The 16488-nt window shown below is 35.3% G+C and overlaps 1 protein-coding gene across 4 annotated transcripts in view; it reads right to left on the minus strand.

Annotated features, from left to right (window-relative positions):
* Positions 1 to 1772: 1772 nt before the first annotated feature.
* Positions 1773 to 16488, minus strand: part of MYRIP (myosin VIIA and Rab interacting protein) — a 233614-nt gene continuing 218898 nt past the window's right edge. For all 4 annotated transcript variants that reach the window (XM_087917080.1, XM_087917079.1, XM_087917082.1 and 1 more), the window contains exons 11-16: positions 13036 to 13230; positions 12532 to 12693; positions 12230 to 12331; positions 11696 to 11756; positions 6806 to 6927; positions 1773 to 4847 (exon numbers count right to left, since the gene is read on the minus strand). In XM_087917080.1, coding sequence (XP_087773206.1) covers positions 4815 to 4847; positions 6806 to 6927; positions 11696 to 11756; positions 12230 to 12331; positions 12532 to 12693; positions 13036 to 13230 — 675 coding nt within the window. In that variant the 3' untranslated portion in view covers positions 1773 to 4814. The remainder of the gene's footprint in view (positions 4848 to 6805; positions 6928 to 11695; positions 11757 to 12229; positions 12332 to 12531; positions 12694 to 13035; positions 13231 to 16488) is intronic.

Consider the following 16488-nt stretch of genomic DNA (forward strand, 5'->3'; position numbering starts at 1 on the left):
CTTTGCCAATCTTGCCGGTGGCAAATGCCACCCATAAAACATTTTATATAAATTTTCCTTATATGCCATTGCCATTGAATAATGAAACATCAGCTAGTTGTACAATAACATTTAGTCCTTGACTTATGACACAATTGAGCTCAAAATTTCTGTTGCTAAGAGAGACAGTCATTAAGTGAGTTTTGCTCCATTTTACTACCTTTCTTGCCACAGTTATTAAGCAAATCACTGCAGTTGTTAATCACACATTTGTTAAGTGAATCTGGTTTCCCCATTGACTTTGTCAGAAGGTTGCAGAAGGTGGGATTATGCAACTGTCATAAATATGAGTCAGTTGCCAAGCATTTGAATTTTGATCATATGACCATTGGGATGTTACAATAATCATAAATGTTCACGTCACTTTTTTCAGTGCCATTGTAACTTTGAACAGTCACTAAATGAACTATTGTAAGTCGAGGACTACTTCTATTTTGCAAATATATAATTAACTCAATAAACCTTAGATAATTTCAGAACTATATAACAATTTCTTCTCTAATACTACTAAATGAAAATATTCTGTTCTGTAAATAAAGTAAAATATCCAATTCCTTTCATAAACACATGTCTAGTCCAAGTGGACTAGAGAAAAGATCTAATTTAGTTGGAATACTGGGCAATTTTCTGGACAATTAGTAATAATTATAGATTGGGGTTCTATTATGAACTAAATGGTAATTAGTTTTAAGACAGATCTAATATCATTGTTTTTGAAGCCCTTTACCCTATGTAAGGAAACTGAAGGTGTGTATTTTCCTTTATTTTCCTTTATATATTGAATGTCTCTTAAAAACAAAAGTTGTCACCAATGAGCATAATACCATTTTCACATTGACTGTTAATTGCGTAAAGTGTTAATATAATCATCTTTATTCACAACTTTGAATTTCAGATCCTGAAATCAATCCTCTTTGGTATGTGGGCCATGGAGTTCGACCAATTGGTCGATTTGGGAAGAGGCAATTCAAGTTTGGACAAAAGAGGTTGAGGCCTGATACTTCCTATTCCTGTAAAGCAGTTTGAGGCCTGCTTTACAGGAATAGGAAGCAGCACAATTTAATGAATGGCTACTTTGAGTCTTCTTAACGGAAAAAAAAATACAGTTGCTTTTCTCTGTTGAAATACCACTCCTTTCTTCTGGCTTCTTAGTTGCAAGTTATTTCATACATAAATAACAAGTGTTTACATTCAAAACTTTAATTACAAAGTTTTGATATTTGAATAGAAAAGATATTCTATTTCTAAACTACGTAACTAATTGGAGTAGGAGGAAAAAAATAAAAGGCATTTTTGCTTGTTAAGGATGTGATCCCATTTCAAGAATCTTGTGCACTTCTCTGGATGTTAGCAATGGCAGATGCATATTTGGCAAATGGATGGGTTGCATGCTGTATTCAATACCCTATTTGGGTACTGAAGGAAACATGGATTCAGTCCAACCTGTTAATACTTCAAGCAGGTGGTTGACTATAAGTACTATTTAAAATGGATTATGAGTTCAATATATATAAGGAGCACATAATAAAATATTAGATAAATAAAATTTAACTTTAGAGAATCCATTTGTTTATACAATATAAGATCATAGATGTAACTCATATTAATTTGGAAAATCTCATAGTGATTATAGCTCAGCTAAAAAATATTGGAAACAATTATAGATAATATATGCTATGCTTTGTTTTATGCTTAAGTATGTAATTAAAAATGAAATAAACCTGATAAAATAGTCAGTAATGTGATATTATTTTTATTTGCTTTAGGCTTGTTACATATTGACATATAAAGCAGGATGACCTCTTAGGTACAGATTCAATCTATATACAAACCTTACAGAAATGAAGCTTATACAAGAGTTCCATTTATTTATTTTTAGGCTTAAATAAGATGAAATGAATGCTTTTTTAAACATTGTTTTCCAGGAAATTTAAATTCACAGATCCTGGATTTAATAAAGAAATAAGTGGGAATGAACAACATGATACGTTTGAACAGTAGGATCCAAAAGCAAACTAGTTGGGAGCTTATTGTTTAATTTTACTCAATATGACAATTGAGGAGTGATAGTCCCAGAACAGCTTCATGGTTCTGGCAAAGCAGGAAAGAAGTTCCTCTTACATGGAAGAACCCAAGTACCAAATACCATTGACAAGAAATTTATATCAGATGGTCTTGGTGACAAACTTTCCAAACTCTGATGTAAGAACCAGAAACTTTATTGCCTCAAAATAAGAGTAAAATGCTTGGCAAACAAGCTAATCTTCTTGAACATACCTTTGACAGGGATTTTCTACCTTTGAAGAAACAAGCTGGTCATACTGGGGAAGTTCCCAAGAAAAATCATGCATTACAAACAATCAATTTGAGAGAGCTTCAGTTTAGTTGACACTTAAACTTACATGCAGCATCTTTTACACTCTACAAACAGATTGTTCAGTTTCTTATTTGTAACCTCTTCATGTATTGCATTGGACAGTGTGGAAAAAATACATGGAAAAAATCATTGCATCAATCTGAAGCCTAAATATAATTAATATGATTTTGTGGATTATTGGTCAGAACTATCAGGGTTTTGGAGGGCCAATGAATGGGTAGAATACTCTGGTATATATCTGAAAATGTTCCTATATTAATATGGTCATCCAATATATGAATGAATAGGTACATAGAATGGATACATGGATACATAATTACATATTTATATGAGTCTAATCAATTATTTATATTTCTAAACATTGAGCATTGAATCAGAAAATATGTAAATACCATGGGCTCAAAAACCTGTTTTTCATAAATAATTTGTTTTACTCTTTTATCGTTTCTGTTGACAAGAATTCCTGACAACGTTTAACAGATTAACAGACTTGAAAGGGACCTTGTAAATCATCTAGTCCAACCTACCCGCCTAAGCAGGAAACCCTACACCATTTCTGACAAATGGCAGTCCAATCTCTTCTTGAAAGCCTCCAGTGATGAAGTTCCCACAACCACTGAAGGTAAGCTGTTCCAGTGGTTGATTGTTCAACAAGAATGCAGATAATAACAAGGCAAGCATTAACTTCAACTCAGATTGACTCATACTGTCTTAATTTGTTCTGACATTAAAATATTTTTCTTTATAAAAAAGAATAATCTAAATATAAACATTAATACTAAGAATTGAAATCAGATCATGCCAGAATAATTATTTTATATTGTAACATACGCATTTTATTATTTCTTTTAAACAGTAAGTTAATTCTTTGCACATTTGGCACAAGTGAAGTTTTGTAAAAACCAAAATAGTGTACATTGAGGGGGGGATTTCCTCCCCCCTCTTTTTGTTTGCAATGCCTAAACAGGAAACTTTTTTTTTCAAAAATGACTGAATAATATACATTTTAAACACAGTAGTTGCTTTTCATGCCTCTTATGGAAAACATTCTATTCCATAGTCACTTTGTTTATATCACATTACCTGAAAAAGGCCAATATATTATCTATTAAAATTAGTCAAGTTGGATTCAACATTTTACACACACAATGCTAGCTATAAGTGTAATTGGACAAATATGTAAACTACCCACCATTTCATTCAATTAACATAGATCTGCAGAAATTGGGAGTCAATCTTGCACAAACACTGAAAAAAGTGTGGATTGAAAGTGAGTAATTTACAATAGTATAGGAACCTAACAACAGATTATACATATATGGATATATGGATTTACTAGATTATACATATATGGATATATGGACATCATAGACAAAATCCTGCCATCAGATTAGTTGTCCCACAAAAGATAAATACAGTTGCATGCCTGTATATAGCATAATTTTGTCTGACAAAAAGAAAAACCAAGCAACCAAATATCAATAGAAATGATTATACACATTTAGAAACATTAATGCTAATAGAATGATCACATATACTTTATAATTGAAGAAGTTTCTATAACTGGAGATGGAATAATGTATATTTATTTAAAGCTGGCTTTTGAAATAGATTTTAAAATGCTAGATTTTGAGTTCTAACAGTTGAGATTAGAATTTACCTCAGGGGGAAATACAGATGTGTCTGCAACTGGCTTCACTATTTTTTGAGGATGGAAGATATTTCAACTAATTTAGATGAAAGTATATTTAATCAGCAAGTACATTCGTCTACTGATATGAATTAGGGCATTTGTATAATGACTAGCAGAATATGCCATAGTGGAATGGAGGTAGAAATTAAAAATGGAAAATGTTTTTCTTCCTAGGCTTTCAACTTCCTTTCTGGCCATCCTGCTCCAGTTTATTTCAGGATTACCAGTTATTCCTGGAATTCTTATTGCTCTGATTATGTCATGCATTACTGTGAACATCTGAAAAGATCCCAGGAAATATGTATCACAGAATAGAATAGAATTTAATATTTTCTTTTACCTTTAAACCAGACAATGACTAAAATTAATTGAAGAACTGAGAATAATACAAAAACACAGGCTGTTTCTAAAGGTAACATACTTTTAGTACAATTGACAGTGTGAATAAAAGTGCATCTTAAAACATGATGTCTTGAAACTTGATGTACTTCCTGGAGTCTTTTTAGAACTTTAAGGCAGAGCTTTGATGACCAGATCACAATATTGAAGACTTGAACATCTTTCTCAATGAGGTATCTAAACAATTACTGAGGCATTGTAGATTCTTAAGAATTTTTTTTTACTGGATGTATATAATGGCTGTTATATAAAGGCACTAGTGTGCAGCCCTAGGCAGTGTGTCATTGGCAGTAGGATTTTGTAATTCTAATACATTACAGAAGACCCTATAGTTGATTCCTAAAACAAAAAAGATATGAAGAAATATTTAATAAAACAATAAAAATGTGGAAGATCTTTTTAAAAGACAGTTGGAAATAAGATTGGCCATCCTGTGGGTATTCTCTTTATTTTTGTCAAATTTATATAGTATCGGGCCCTTCCTGAAAGATTTTCCTCTAAAGAGGATTTAGAACCTCTTAGGCTTGAAGACTCTGAAAGAAAATCTTGAAGACAAATAGGAAACATTCGATCAGAGTACCTTCTCTGGTTAATCCCAAAAGATGTTCCAGAAGAACTCTGTTCTATCTACAGTAAAAACATTATTAGAATTTATTTCTAGGTCGAATCTCTCCTTGATTAGTTTCCATCCATTATTCCTTGTCTGCCTCAGGTGCTTTGAAAAATAGGTTGACCCCTTCCTCTCTCTGACAGCTCCTCAAATATTGAAATACTGCTATCCTGTCTCCCTGGTCCTTCTCTTCACTAGACTAGCCATGCCCAGTTCCTGCAACCATTCTTCATCTGTTTTAGCTTCCAGTCCTCTAATCATCTTTGTTCTCCTCTTTCTAGGGTCTCAACATCTTTTTATAGTGTGGTGACTAGATGCAGTGTTCTAAGTGTTCTAAAGTGTGGCCTTACTTGATATTGGTATAATACACTTGGTATTAATATCTCATTTGATCTTGATTGAATCCTCCTGTTAATGCAATTTAGGATTGCATTTTGGCTGCTGCTGGACACTGTTTTAATTGATTGTCCACTAAGACTACAAAATCCCTCTCACAGTTACTGCTTTAAACCTGGTTTTTCCCAATCTATAGTTGTACTTTTGGTTTTTCTTGCCCAAGTGTAAGACTTTACTTTTCTCTACATTGAATTTCATTTTGTTAGATAGGATGCAATGTTCAAGTCTACCAAGATCCATTTGGATCTTGAGCCTATCATCTAGGGTGTTGGCTATTCCTGACAGCTTAGTATCATCTGCAAATTGTTAAGTTCCCCTTCTATTATATGTATGAAATACAATATATTATTATGCTAGAATTACTTGAAAGTAAGAGACTCATTTAGAATAAGAGATTTGAACATACTACTCACTTGCTATGCTAATCTTGGGCAGAATTTCTGGGACATCAGGATTTAAATATTCTCAGTAAAGACAATATATCTGCCAAACAACATCTATTTTAGTTTGACAGCTTGTGAACTATTTATGTTGGAATTATTGTATTAATAAATTGGAGCCCCATCATAGGGATTTGTAGATTGGACTCTGCTCATTGCCAAATTGTTTTAGTGTTTTTAAAGTTTGCTATCATTCATAACACTGTTCCTTGGATTTTTCTGGTTTTATCTAGTATATTCTATGCTTTGACTTTGATCTATGTGCTAGTTAATTCAAACTAGGCAAAGAATGGGCATTGATCAGTTCTAAACAGGAGCATAACTAAATTTTAAAAGAATACTGAAAACCACAAAGGTGGTAGAATCGTATGAATTCAGTTTGACAATAATATTTTGTCCACTATTCACCCACTACATCTTTTCTCCCAACAAGTGAACCAAAATGTCACTTAGATATATGATTTACCGATTTCATGATATCCTGTTATTTGAATGATACGTCTCAAAATACCTCATATAAAACAATATTTTAATGAATTTTGTAGCTTAATTCAATATGATTTGCAGATAAAATTTGCACCAAAATATCTGGCTTGAATAATATGAAAACTATATTTTCTCTAACTAAGTTTATTGTTTAATTATTCAACTTCTATACTGAACAGAGCTGTAAGGTTTTCCAGGACAGCATATCAGAATGGAATTTGTCATTATTCCATTAATAAAGAATGGGATGACATTTGATTGAGATGACTGGATATCATATAAATGATTTTTGTAACATTTTTTGTCACTAATGTCTTTTCTCCTAATATCTGGGAATGAATGCTAAACTTTTATTTAATACTTACCATCAAATCCTTTGCAATGATTTTTTTTTCTTTTTTTTTTCTTTGTGTCAGAGATCCTTGGAGTATGAAATTCCTGTTAAATGTTCTAATAGAAGAAATTGGAGATGCATCCATGTTTTCACCTAAAAAACATTTGCGAGCTTCTTTCATAATTATATTTGCATTGAAACATATGGATAGTGGAGGCGAAGTATGTAACTGCTAGGTATGACTAGAAGGCTTTACATTTTTTGGTCTTAGTGTTCATCTGACATTTTTCTTGTTTAGATGTTTCTGATTATGTATTAAAATGGACAGGTGCACAAGTAGCAGCTACTACTATGAACAGATATGGGGGCAGAGAAGTTAGGGATAATAGTAGTTTTTCTAATCATGCAATTGTTTAATCTAAAATAAAAAAACATGTTTATTTATATGTTTTTACATAGGACAAACATTTTTAATTACACATATATTACATGTATGTCTATTTGTACATACTTTTCTCCTTTGTTTCAAACTCTAAACAGTATTTTCCTTCCTCTGACACTCCTGCTAAGATATTGGTATTATTGTTCTTCTTTGTACTAGTGAACATTCATTATTTATTTATCTCCTCTACTGCTGCTGGAAAACAATACTGTATAACCATTTTTTTTTGAAAGAGGGAAATGTGTGATCAATTTAATAAACATACAAAAGAAGGAAATTTATTGTGATTGTAAAAATTTTAAATGCCTGTATTGTGTAGCTGGAATAAAATATATAATTCAGGTAGTCCTCAAAATTTGAGTCCAAAATTTTTGCTGCTAAGCAAGAGAGTTGTTGAGTTTTGCCCCTTTTTATTAGCTTTCTTGTTAAGTGAAGCACTGCGGTTGTTAAGTTAGTAACATGATTATTAAGTGAATTTGGCTTCACGATTGATTTTTCTTGTCAGTAGACCACAAAAAGTGATCACATGACCCCAAGACACTGCAACCATTATAAATATGAGTCAGTAGCCAAGCATCTGAATTTTGATCATGTGACTATGAGGATGCTGCAATTGTCATAAGTATGAAAAACAATAATGTCATTTTTTCAGTGCCACTGTAACTTTGAACAGTTATTAAAAGAACTGTTATAAATTGAGGATTACCTGTACTTCTAGTTCACTAACTTTATTGAAAACTCAATTTTATTCTTGTTGTGTTCAAACAAAAGCATATTGTAAAGATACATTTTAGTATAGGAAATACTTTGGAACTATTTTTAATCTTGAAAAATCTGGAAAGTCATATGTAAAATAATTATTTCTGATTGTTAAAAATGATTTTGTTATTCTATTTTGTTATTCTTTAAGTATTCTGTTTAGATATTTTTTAACTGTAAATTACACAGAATCATATTACAGACATGGGTGGTGTAGAAATGTGATTGGTTGATTAATTGATTGATTGATAAATAAATAAATAAGATTAAGAATCTTCCTAGGCACTAGAATTTGATCATATTTCTTTTTAACAGCTGCTTACTTCGAAAAAGAAATTGGAAATCTATTTCTAGTGTTCCAAGCTGGATCAAATAGTATCCTAAAGAATCAGATAAGTTGCATCAACAAAAAAGCCCTTTTAGAGAAAAATTAAAATGTGTTTTAAATGTGGATTTGTTTGTTTGTTTGTTTTTGATAATTTAATTTGAAAAATGCAGTGTGGTTTTATGTAGGGAAGATAATATATAGACCAATGTTTTGCACTAATACAGATAGTCCTCGAGTTACAAATGTAATGGAGCCTGCCCATTTCATTTGTAACCTGAGGATTAATGAGATGAGTCTTGTACCTTGAACTCCCTGCTTTCGCCTAGGCATTCGCTAATCGAATTCAAGGCTCATTAAGTGCACATGTGATATTTCAGGGTGGGGAAGGCCATGGGGGCCTACTGATGGGGGCCATCTGCCTAAGAGCACCCAATATCTCATGTTCCCCACAATTGCTTTCCTCACCCTCCCAACTTGCCACACTGGGTAACTTACCTTGAGAAGATCTATTTGGGTTGGCAACATGCCAGGTGAGGCCACTGGAGGCCCAAACAGAGCTTCTGAGGGCTGGATCTGCCTGTCAAAAGCTCCATTTCAGCTGGCAACACGTAGGACAAATGTTGCAGAGCCTAAGCGGTTGTTTGTAAGGGCAAAAAACTGCTCTGGTACTGTAAGATTTGTAATTTTGAGACTTGTTTGCAAATGTTAGGGGGCGCTTATTGTGTAACTTCGAACATTCACTAAGGGAATGCTAGTAACCCAGGGATTACCTGTATGGAGTTGAAGGTTGATATTATGTGGTCAGCAATAGCAGTATATGATGGAAATAAATCATGTGTGAGAATAAATGGAATGCTTAGTGAATGTTTTAATATAGGAAAGGGTAAAAAGACAAATTAAATCCAAATTTTTGTTGTGGTGGTTGTTGAATAATGTGCAAAGTTTCTTGTATTAATACTTTCATTCTCCCCATAGTCTAGGGAAAATATGAATCTCTAGTTCTTTGTTCCATTGCCTATCAAATTAATTTATCCTCAATATAAGGATTACAAACATTAATTGTAGGGAGTTTTATGTCATAAGATTTAATAATCATTTATAGTAGATAAAATGAAAATGCTGCAGGTCCAGTTGCTATATCAACAGATGTTTTAATTGCAAATGCTGCCACTGAGCCGACTAAATAATATATGTCTTTTAAAGTAATAAGTGGATTTTAAAAATCATTATTAATTACTAATTGATTCCAAGTACAAATTCTAGCTCCCATTCAATTTTTCCATATAATTCATTTTTAAAAAATTAATTCTAAGATCTGGATTTTCCGTAGCATTAATTATTCATGAGGTAAACTGCCTCATCAAATGACATTTTCTAAAAACAGTACTTTTTTCTGAGTTATGTAAAAGAAAACTGAACATTTGAAATCTAATTAGTTTTTATCCCAGTTAATTAAAGATATAATACATGAATATTGTAGAAGAACCCAAGAAGGAAAATTTCAAATAAAAAAAAATTGTACAAAACTGAGTATTATTTTATATAAAAAGATCTAGTTAAGATTAATAAAACCAGTTTCCCCCTTTTCAATAAACAGTTACGTCTTTTTTAAAGATAAAAAAACATTGTATAAGGATTCCACAGAAAATGTACGGAACATTTTATTCTGTTTTCAAAAATGTTGTAATTAATGTATATCAGATTTCTGCATCAAATGTATACTGATGTATAAAACACATTCATTTAGCCAAAGGATAAGATTTACAAACTGCAATTTATCCAGACAGAGATAACCTTACATATTTTATTCGGGTTTAAAGTGATTATTTGAGAAATATATGGGTTAAAAACTCTAAGAAGGATAACATAGATCACCTATCCTTTTCAGCCTGCCTTGAAGAACTATTTTGCAAACTAGATTGGCCAAAAGATGGAATAAAAATCAATGGCGCTTATTTAAATCACTTAAGATTTGCAGATGGTGTTCTCTTCTTACAAGACCCAGAACAGCTACAAAGACACATACAAGAACTGCACAAAGCAGGAGAAGCATTTGGCTTAAAAATAAACCTGAAAAAGAGCCAGGTTAAGTGTAATAAATTCACCAAGGAAGGAAAATATCTGGAGGAGAATTAGACATAATAGACCATTACATACACTTTGGCCAATAGATCTCAATGGAAGGTGTTATAATAAAGGAAATTGAATGGTATATTAAATGTGGTTGGTAAGCATTCGGCAAGTGACCATAATTTTCAAAAACAACCACTCCCTATACCTGAACAGAAAAGTTTTTGATCATATACTTACATATGCTGATGAAACACAGACCTCACAATTGATACAAAAGTTTTGATTGGTGCAAAGAGCCATGGAAAGATACATGTTTGGCATTATAAAACCAGGTCCGTGGAACATTTTCTACCGGGCTGCTGGTTTGCTGGGCACCACCATTTTGTTTCGATGAGAAAGCGCTTCCAGGTGAGCTTTTCTGGTTGGAAAGCGGCGTTTGGGTCCTGAAGGAATCCTCACGCCTTAGTTTCATTGAAGGGGGGGCAGCTTCGAATGAAACTAAGGCGCGAGGATTCTTTCAGCACCCAAGGCAAGGCGAGCCGAGTGACCGTCCTGAAGCCGTCCCGAAGCCCATTGACAAAGGTACAAAGGAGGAGTTGAAGGTGGCGGGGAGAAGCGGGGGACGGCTGGCTGGCCGGTTGCTTGGCTCACCTTGCCTTGTCATGCGTGCTGATGCCGGTACCAGGCTGCGGATCATTTTGTGATGCCGGTACCGGGCCGTGGCACAAAAAAGGTTGGGGGCCACTGGATTAGAGAACAAATTAAAGTACAGGAGAGTAAAAGAGAGTAAAAGAATTTAAATGGAAATGGGCTGGTCACTAGCAGAAGGACCAAGGCAGTCATAGAATGGATCTCACTTGATAAAAAGCATCCACGAAAGAAACCTGTAACAAGATGGATTGATGACATCAGCAAGTATTGCAGGCCCAATTGGCAAAGGAAAACTCAGGACTATATTGGTTGGAAACATGCTGAAGAGGTCTTCATTCCTCAGTGAATAGATAATGCCTAAATGCCTTGATGATGATGATAATGATGATGAAATACAAAACTGATAATTGCTTAATCTTCTTCTTCTTCTTTTTCTTCAGCGTTTGTCTCGCGCTCGGGCGAGGTCCGCTATGATAATTGCTTAATATGTTTATATATATATTTTAACAAATTCTTTTCATCTTTATTTCAGAGCATCTAGTGCTCTAACCCTTCTAACATAGTTTTAGTATAATTGTTAACTGTTTCTATTTTGATCATACTACTCACAACAGCCTGACCATATCTGCTGAGTAAAAATAAGGTTTTATCATTGTTGTTATTGTTACCTTTCATTGGTGGAGCTGGAAGCTTTCGTCTCTGCTGTCTGGATGTGTCTATTGTATGCATCTATAGGAAAAATGCCTTTATTAATGACTATAGTTTAATCCAGAATATTTATCCCAAAATATTTATTTAGTGTATATGATTAAAATGCAATAATACAGTAAGACCAAAGAATCTTCAAATTAATTGCTATGTTAATTTTAAAATATTTTGGTTTAAATAAAATATATATTGAAAATCTTAGAGCTGCATTTATATTGTTGTTACAATATAACTTTCTAACTTTCTATTATTTTTGTCAGTTTTAGTTTTTTTTTCCTGTCTATATTATGTGCATCCCGCAGGAAAAGAGTGGGAAATAAGCAGAGCGACTAGTAGCCCTAAGTGGAAATATATTTCCCATTCTACATTGTGTAAATATTTTACTGGGGACTCATACATTCAATTGCACAAGACTGCCAGGCAACCAGAAGTCTACTTTAATTCACAGGTCTTCCTTACTCAGGTTGTCACTAATGGCAGGTACTTTTCCTCACCTGACTTGTCTGATGATCACGTCTTCTTGTCAAATGAACATATGGACCCACATTCAAGCCTGCTACTGAAAGGGCTGAAATTCTGCTCTCAATATCTGAAATCTTAAAAGAACTGTACATTTTTAAAAGAAAATCAAAGTAAGTGAAGAAGAAGTGCAGATTACTGAACTATACATCTTTAACTGCATATATTTTTCCTTTACATATATATGTATGAACAATGGGTTAATATCTGGAGTTTAAGTATCAAGCAAATTCAAGTTATGAAATCCATGCAGTAAATAGCTTGTTGTCAATATTACCTGAAGCTCTGCATGATTAACATGTGCTGCAGCTGTTGTCACTTGTTCCTCTAGATTAGCTACTTCAGCTTCTGCAGTAACGGTGCTAATTTTACGAGCTGCATCCTCAAGTTCATTTAGCTGACTCTCCAGGCCATATATACTGCCAGCTGCCTGATAGACCTAAATAGATCATGTACCGCTATTGAATAATACATTCAGAATTGTGGAATCTTGTAAAGCATTAAGTTTTAGGTTCCAACCCAAACAATGCATTTACATATTATTTAATTACTCTTAATGAGCTGCTGTATAAAATACGACCATCCCAAGAATATTCCCACTTAAATGTTGACCATTTAAATATTGGAACACAAGAATAGAATATTATGAAGATTTAAAATCATTTAGTTGGTATTCCAAATGAAGTGCTCCCATTTTCTACAAAATTAATCACTCTAATGTTTTCAAAACATTAAATGGCATGAATAGTTATATACATAGTTATTTATCTGCCACTCTTACATTTTCTTCCAATGTTGCAAGCTGCCCATCAAGCTGGATAACGTTTGTGCCTAATGGGAATTCTCTGTTCCCTCTTTCATATGTATCTGCTGGGAAATCACATAGCTTTGTGGATTCTGCAATGAATTCTTCTGTTGCATTGATTACTTTTAGGACTTCAGTAGATATGTTGCAGAGAAAGGCTGCAGAACATTTCTGTTTAAAGATAAAGAATGGATGCTAGAAAATACTAGTTTAGAAAAACTACTGTCAGATCCTTGTATCTGCCATTCTTCAATGGAAGAAGAAGGGTGTGTGGATACAAGTAATCCTTTTTGATGTAACCTGAATATCCTAATTTTTGTACTGATTTACATGTCTGGAAACTTGTCACCTCTTGGAGAGATAGCAAGAGGAGAAGGGGCTATAAAAATTCCAGCTCCAAAAGATACTTCCTGGGAATCTCTTCTCAAGTACATTCCCAGAAAAGAGGGGAGGGGAAGAATGAACATGTTGCTTCGTTGTATTGACAAAATCTACATCGGACTAAGGGAAGGGGTTCTAACTCCCTTTATTTAAGCTGCTTGCCTGGAGGGATATCAGACCCTGTTTTGAATTTGACTTGCTGTCTTCCTTTTCAATAATGAATTCCTTTTGAAATACCTATTTTTCAAAAGCTCATTCTTATTGTTTGAAGGAGAGAGACCCTGGTCCTTACATAAAACAGGGTCTGCAATAGTGGTCAACACGGAGAGGAAATTATTTTTTCCTCCTTCCAAAATTTCACTCTACCAAGGGGACCCTGCAAAAATGTCTGAACATAACAAAGAAAAAGGGGAAGCCAAATGCTGGGGAGAAACTTCAACAACTACCTAGCCAGACACTGGCTTTGTGTGCCTCATCAAAGATATTGAAGCTGTCTGCGAAAATTCCATGAAGCCCCAATGTAGGAAAGAGAGACAGCTGGGGTGGAAGAGCCAAGGGAGTAACTCTTACCCATGATAATCATAAACCTGGGTGGAAAGTGGAAATGGAAGTCCTTTCCAATCAGGAAGACCAGATCGAGGAACCACTGGCAGATAATGGACTGAAATGATACATAAATCGTCTTGTGAGGGAAGCCCTGGAAGATCTCAATGTGCAGGATGAACCAGGTTGCCATAGAAGGAGAGCGAGCGAACTATAAATCGAGACAATCCCTACCATCACCCCTGATCCAGCTGAGACTGATTGAGCAAAGGACCAAGCCGGAGGACCAGCAGCCATGCCAGATACCTGACCCCTTGCCATTCCAGAGCAGAGGATTAACCCTGGCCAATCCAAAGACCTACAACTGCAGAAAAAGATCCCACCCTTGGGGTTTTTTCCTGGTGCAAGTCCTTTCTTATATGCAAGATTATGGGTGGAACTTCCCAACCCAGGGGGCCGAGCATGAGTCATCACCCTAGCCCTAGAAGGGGCAGCCACCAATGGATGGTAACCCTCCACAACATTGATGCCCCAGAGCTGAGGAACCTTGATTGATTCATGACAGCCCTACACCACCACTTTGAAGATCCCCTTACTGATCGAAAAGCTCGCAACTGTATTAAGGTCATAAAACAAGGCTGTCACTCTGTAGCCAAATACACTGAGGAATTTCTTGATCTGGCCGGCTGAGTTGACTGGATGGAAGATATTCTAGTCTGCTGGTTCAAAGATGGACTAAATGATGACCTGTACACTGCCTTCCTGGCCCATGGGGCCCCCAACGTTCTGCATTAATGGTACCTGATGGCAAAGGAGGCAGAGATCAACATGGCCCATAATCAGGGTTTGGAGAAAATCCCTACTCCAGGGGAAGCAGAAGTTTTTCAAACCCCAAATCATCATGACTCCAAGACTATCTGGCTGTTTAAGTGAGGAAAGGAGGGGTACCACACAATGGAGTGATGTTCAAAATCCCCTTCCAGAAAACCAGACCACCCATTGGGGGGAAACCTGGAAAATCAAACCCCCAAGGAATAAAAACCACCCTGAGAAGCTGAGAAATTTCGGTCCCCCGCAAACCCAGAGAAAGAATCTCCAATGCCCTGAGAAGACCTGAGCCACTTCGAAAGCTATCCAGAAGACGACCTGCTGGTAAGCGACCCAATCAAACCACTCACTTTACCCCTAAGACTGTTTATCCCCCGCTGAGGGAAGGGGGAGGAAGTAGAAGCCTTACTGGATTCGGGATGCACCCGGTGCCTAATCAACCACGCCCTAGTAGGGAAATTGGGAATCCACCTAACGAAAATGGAAAACCCCATTGCTTTCTGCCAATTAGACAGGACTATAGCAGGGGGCAGGGGAGCCAGCCAGTTTTGCTACAGAACCATTGTAAATAGAACTGGGCAACCATAGCAAAATGCTCATGTTCACTGTAGCCCCAGGAATATAAGGGCCACTAGTTCTAGGACTCACATGGCTATGGAGATGGAACCCTAAAATAAACTGGAAGAGAGGAACCATACATTTCCAGAAACAGGTAGTATTTGCAAACATCCGGGGGGTGGGGAGAGGAAAGAAAAGAGAATAGAGAACCAGCCATGGCCAGCCAGCTTTCTGAACCCATTAACACCCCTAAAGAATACCAGGATTTGGTCAAAGTGTTTAGTGAAAAAGCTTCTGATGAATTCCCGCCACATTGCATCACGGACTGTGCCATTGAAATCCTGCCGGGGGCTAAACTTCATAACCAAAAATGTACTGCATGTCCCTCAGAGAATTAAATGAACTCAGAGCATTTATCAATAAAAATCTTAAACGGGGTTTCATTGAATTTATCCAACCGAAAATAGCAGTCCCAGCAAAAAGAAAGATGACACCCTACGCTTCTGCGTTGATTTCCATAATTTAAATACCATCTGCATGGAAAATATGTACCTACTCCCCCTCATGAAGAACATGCTAGTTCACCTCACTAAAGGATTTTTTTTTTCAAAGTTAAACCTACAAGTGGCATACTGCCACATCAGAATAAGGAAAGGGGATGAGTGGAAGACTGCTTTTAACACCCCACTGGGATGCTACCAGTTTAAAATACTCCCTTTCAGACTACAAGGAGCCCCTGCCATATTTATGCAACTAATTAATGAGCTGCTCCATGATTTTTTGTACAAAGGGGTTCTAGTTTATCTCGATGACACTTTAATTTACACCAAAACAAAAAAAAGAGCACACAAAGTTACTGAGAGCAGTTCTCACAAAACTCCAAAATGCCAAACTATATGCAAAATTCTCTAAATGCGAATTCCATCAAGAAAAAAAATTGACTACCTGGGATACAGAATATCCCACAAGGGAATAGAGATGGACCCACAAAAAGTAAAAGCTGTCATTGATTGGGAGCCACACCAAACTCACAAACAACTGCAAAGCTTCCTGGGTTTTGCAAACTTTTACCATCAGTTCATTCCAGATTTTGCAAATATTACCCTCCTCATCCTGAGC

This window comes from Pseudonaja textilis, chromosome Z (assembly GCF_049901715.1).
Source record: "Pseudonaja textilis isolate UNSWEBS1 chromosome Z, rPseTex1.2, whole genome shotgun sequence".
Classification (NCBI taxonomy): domain Eukaryota; kingdom Metazoa; phylum Chordata; class Lepidosauria; order Squamata; family Elapidae; genus Pseudonaja; species Pseudonaja textilis.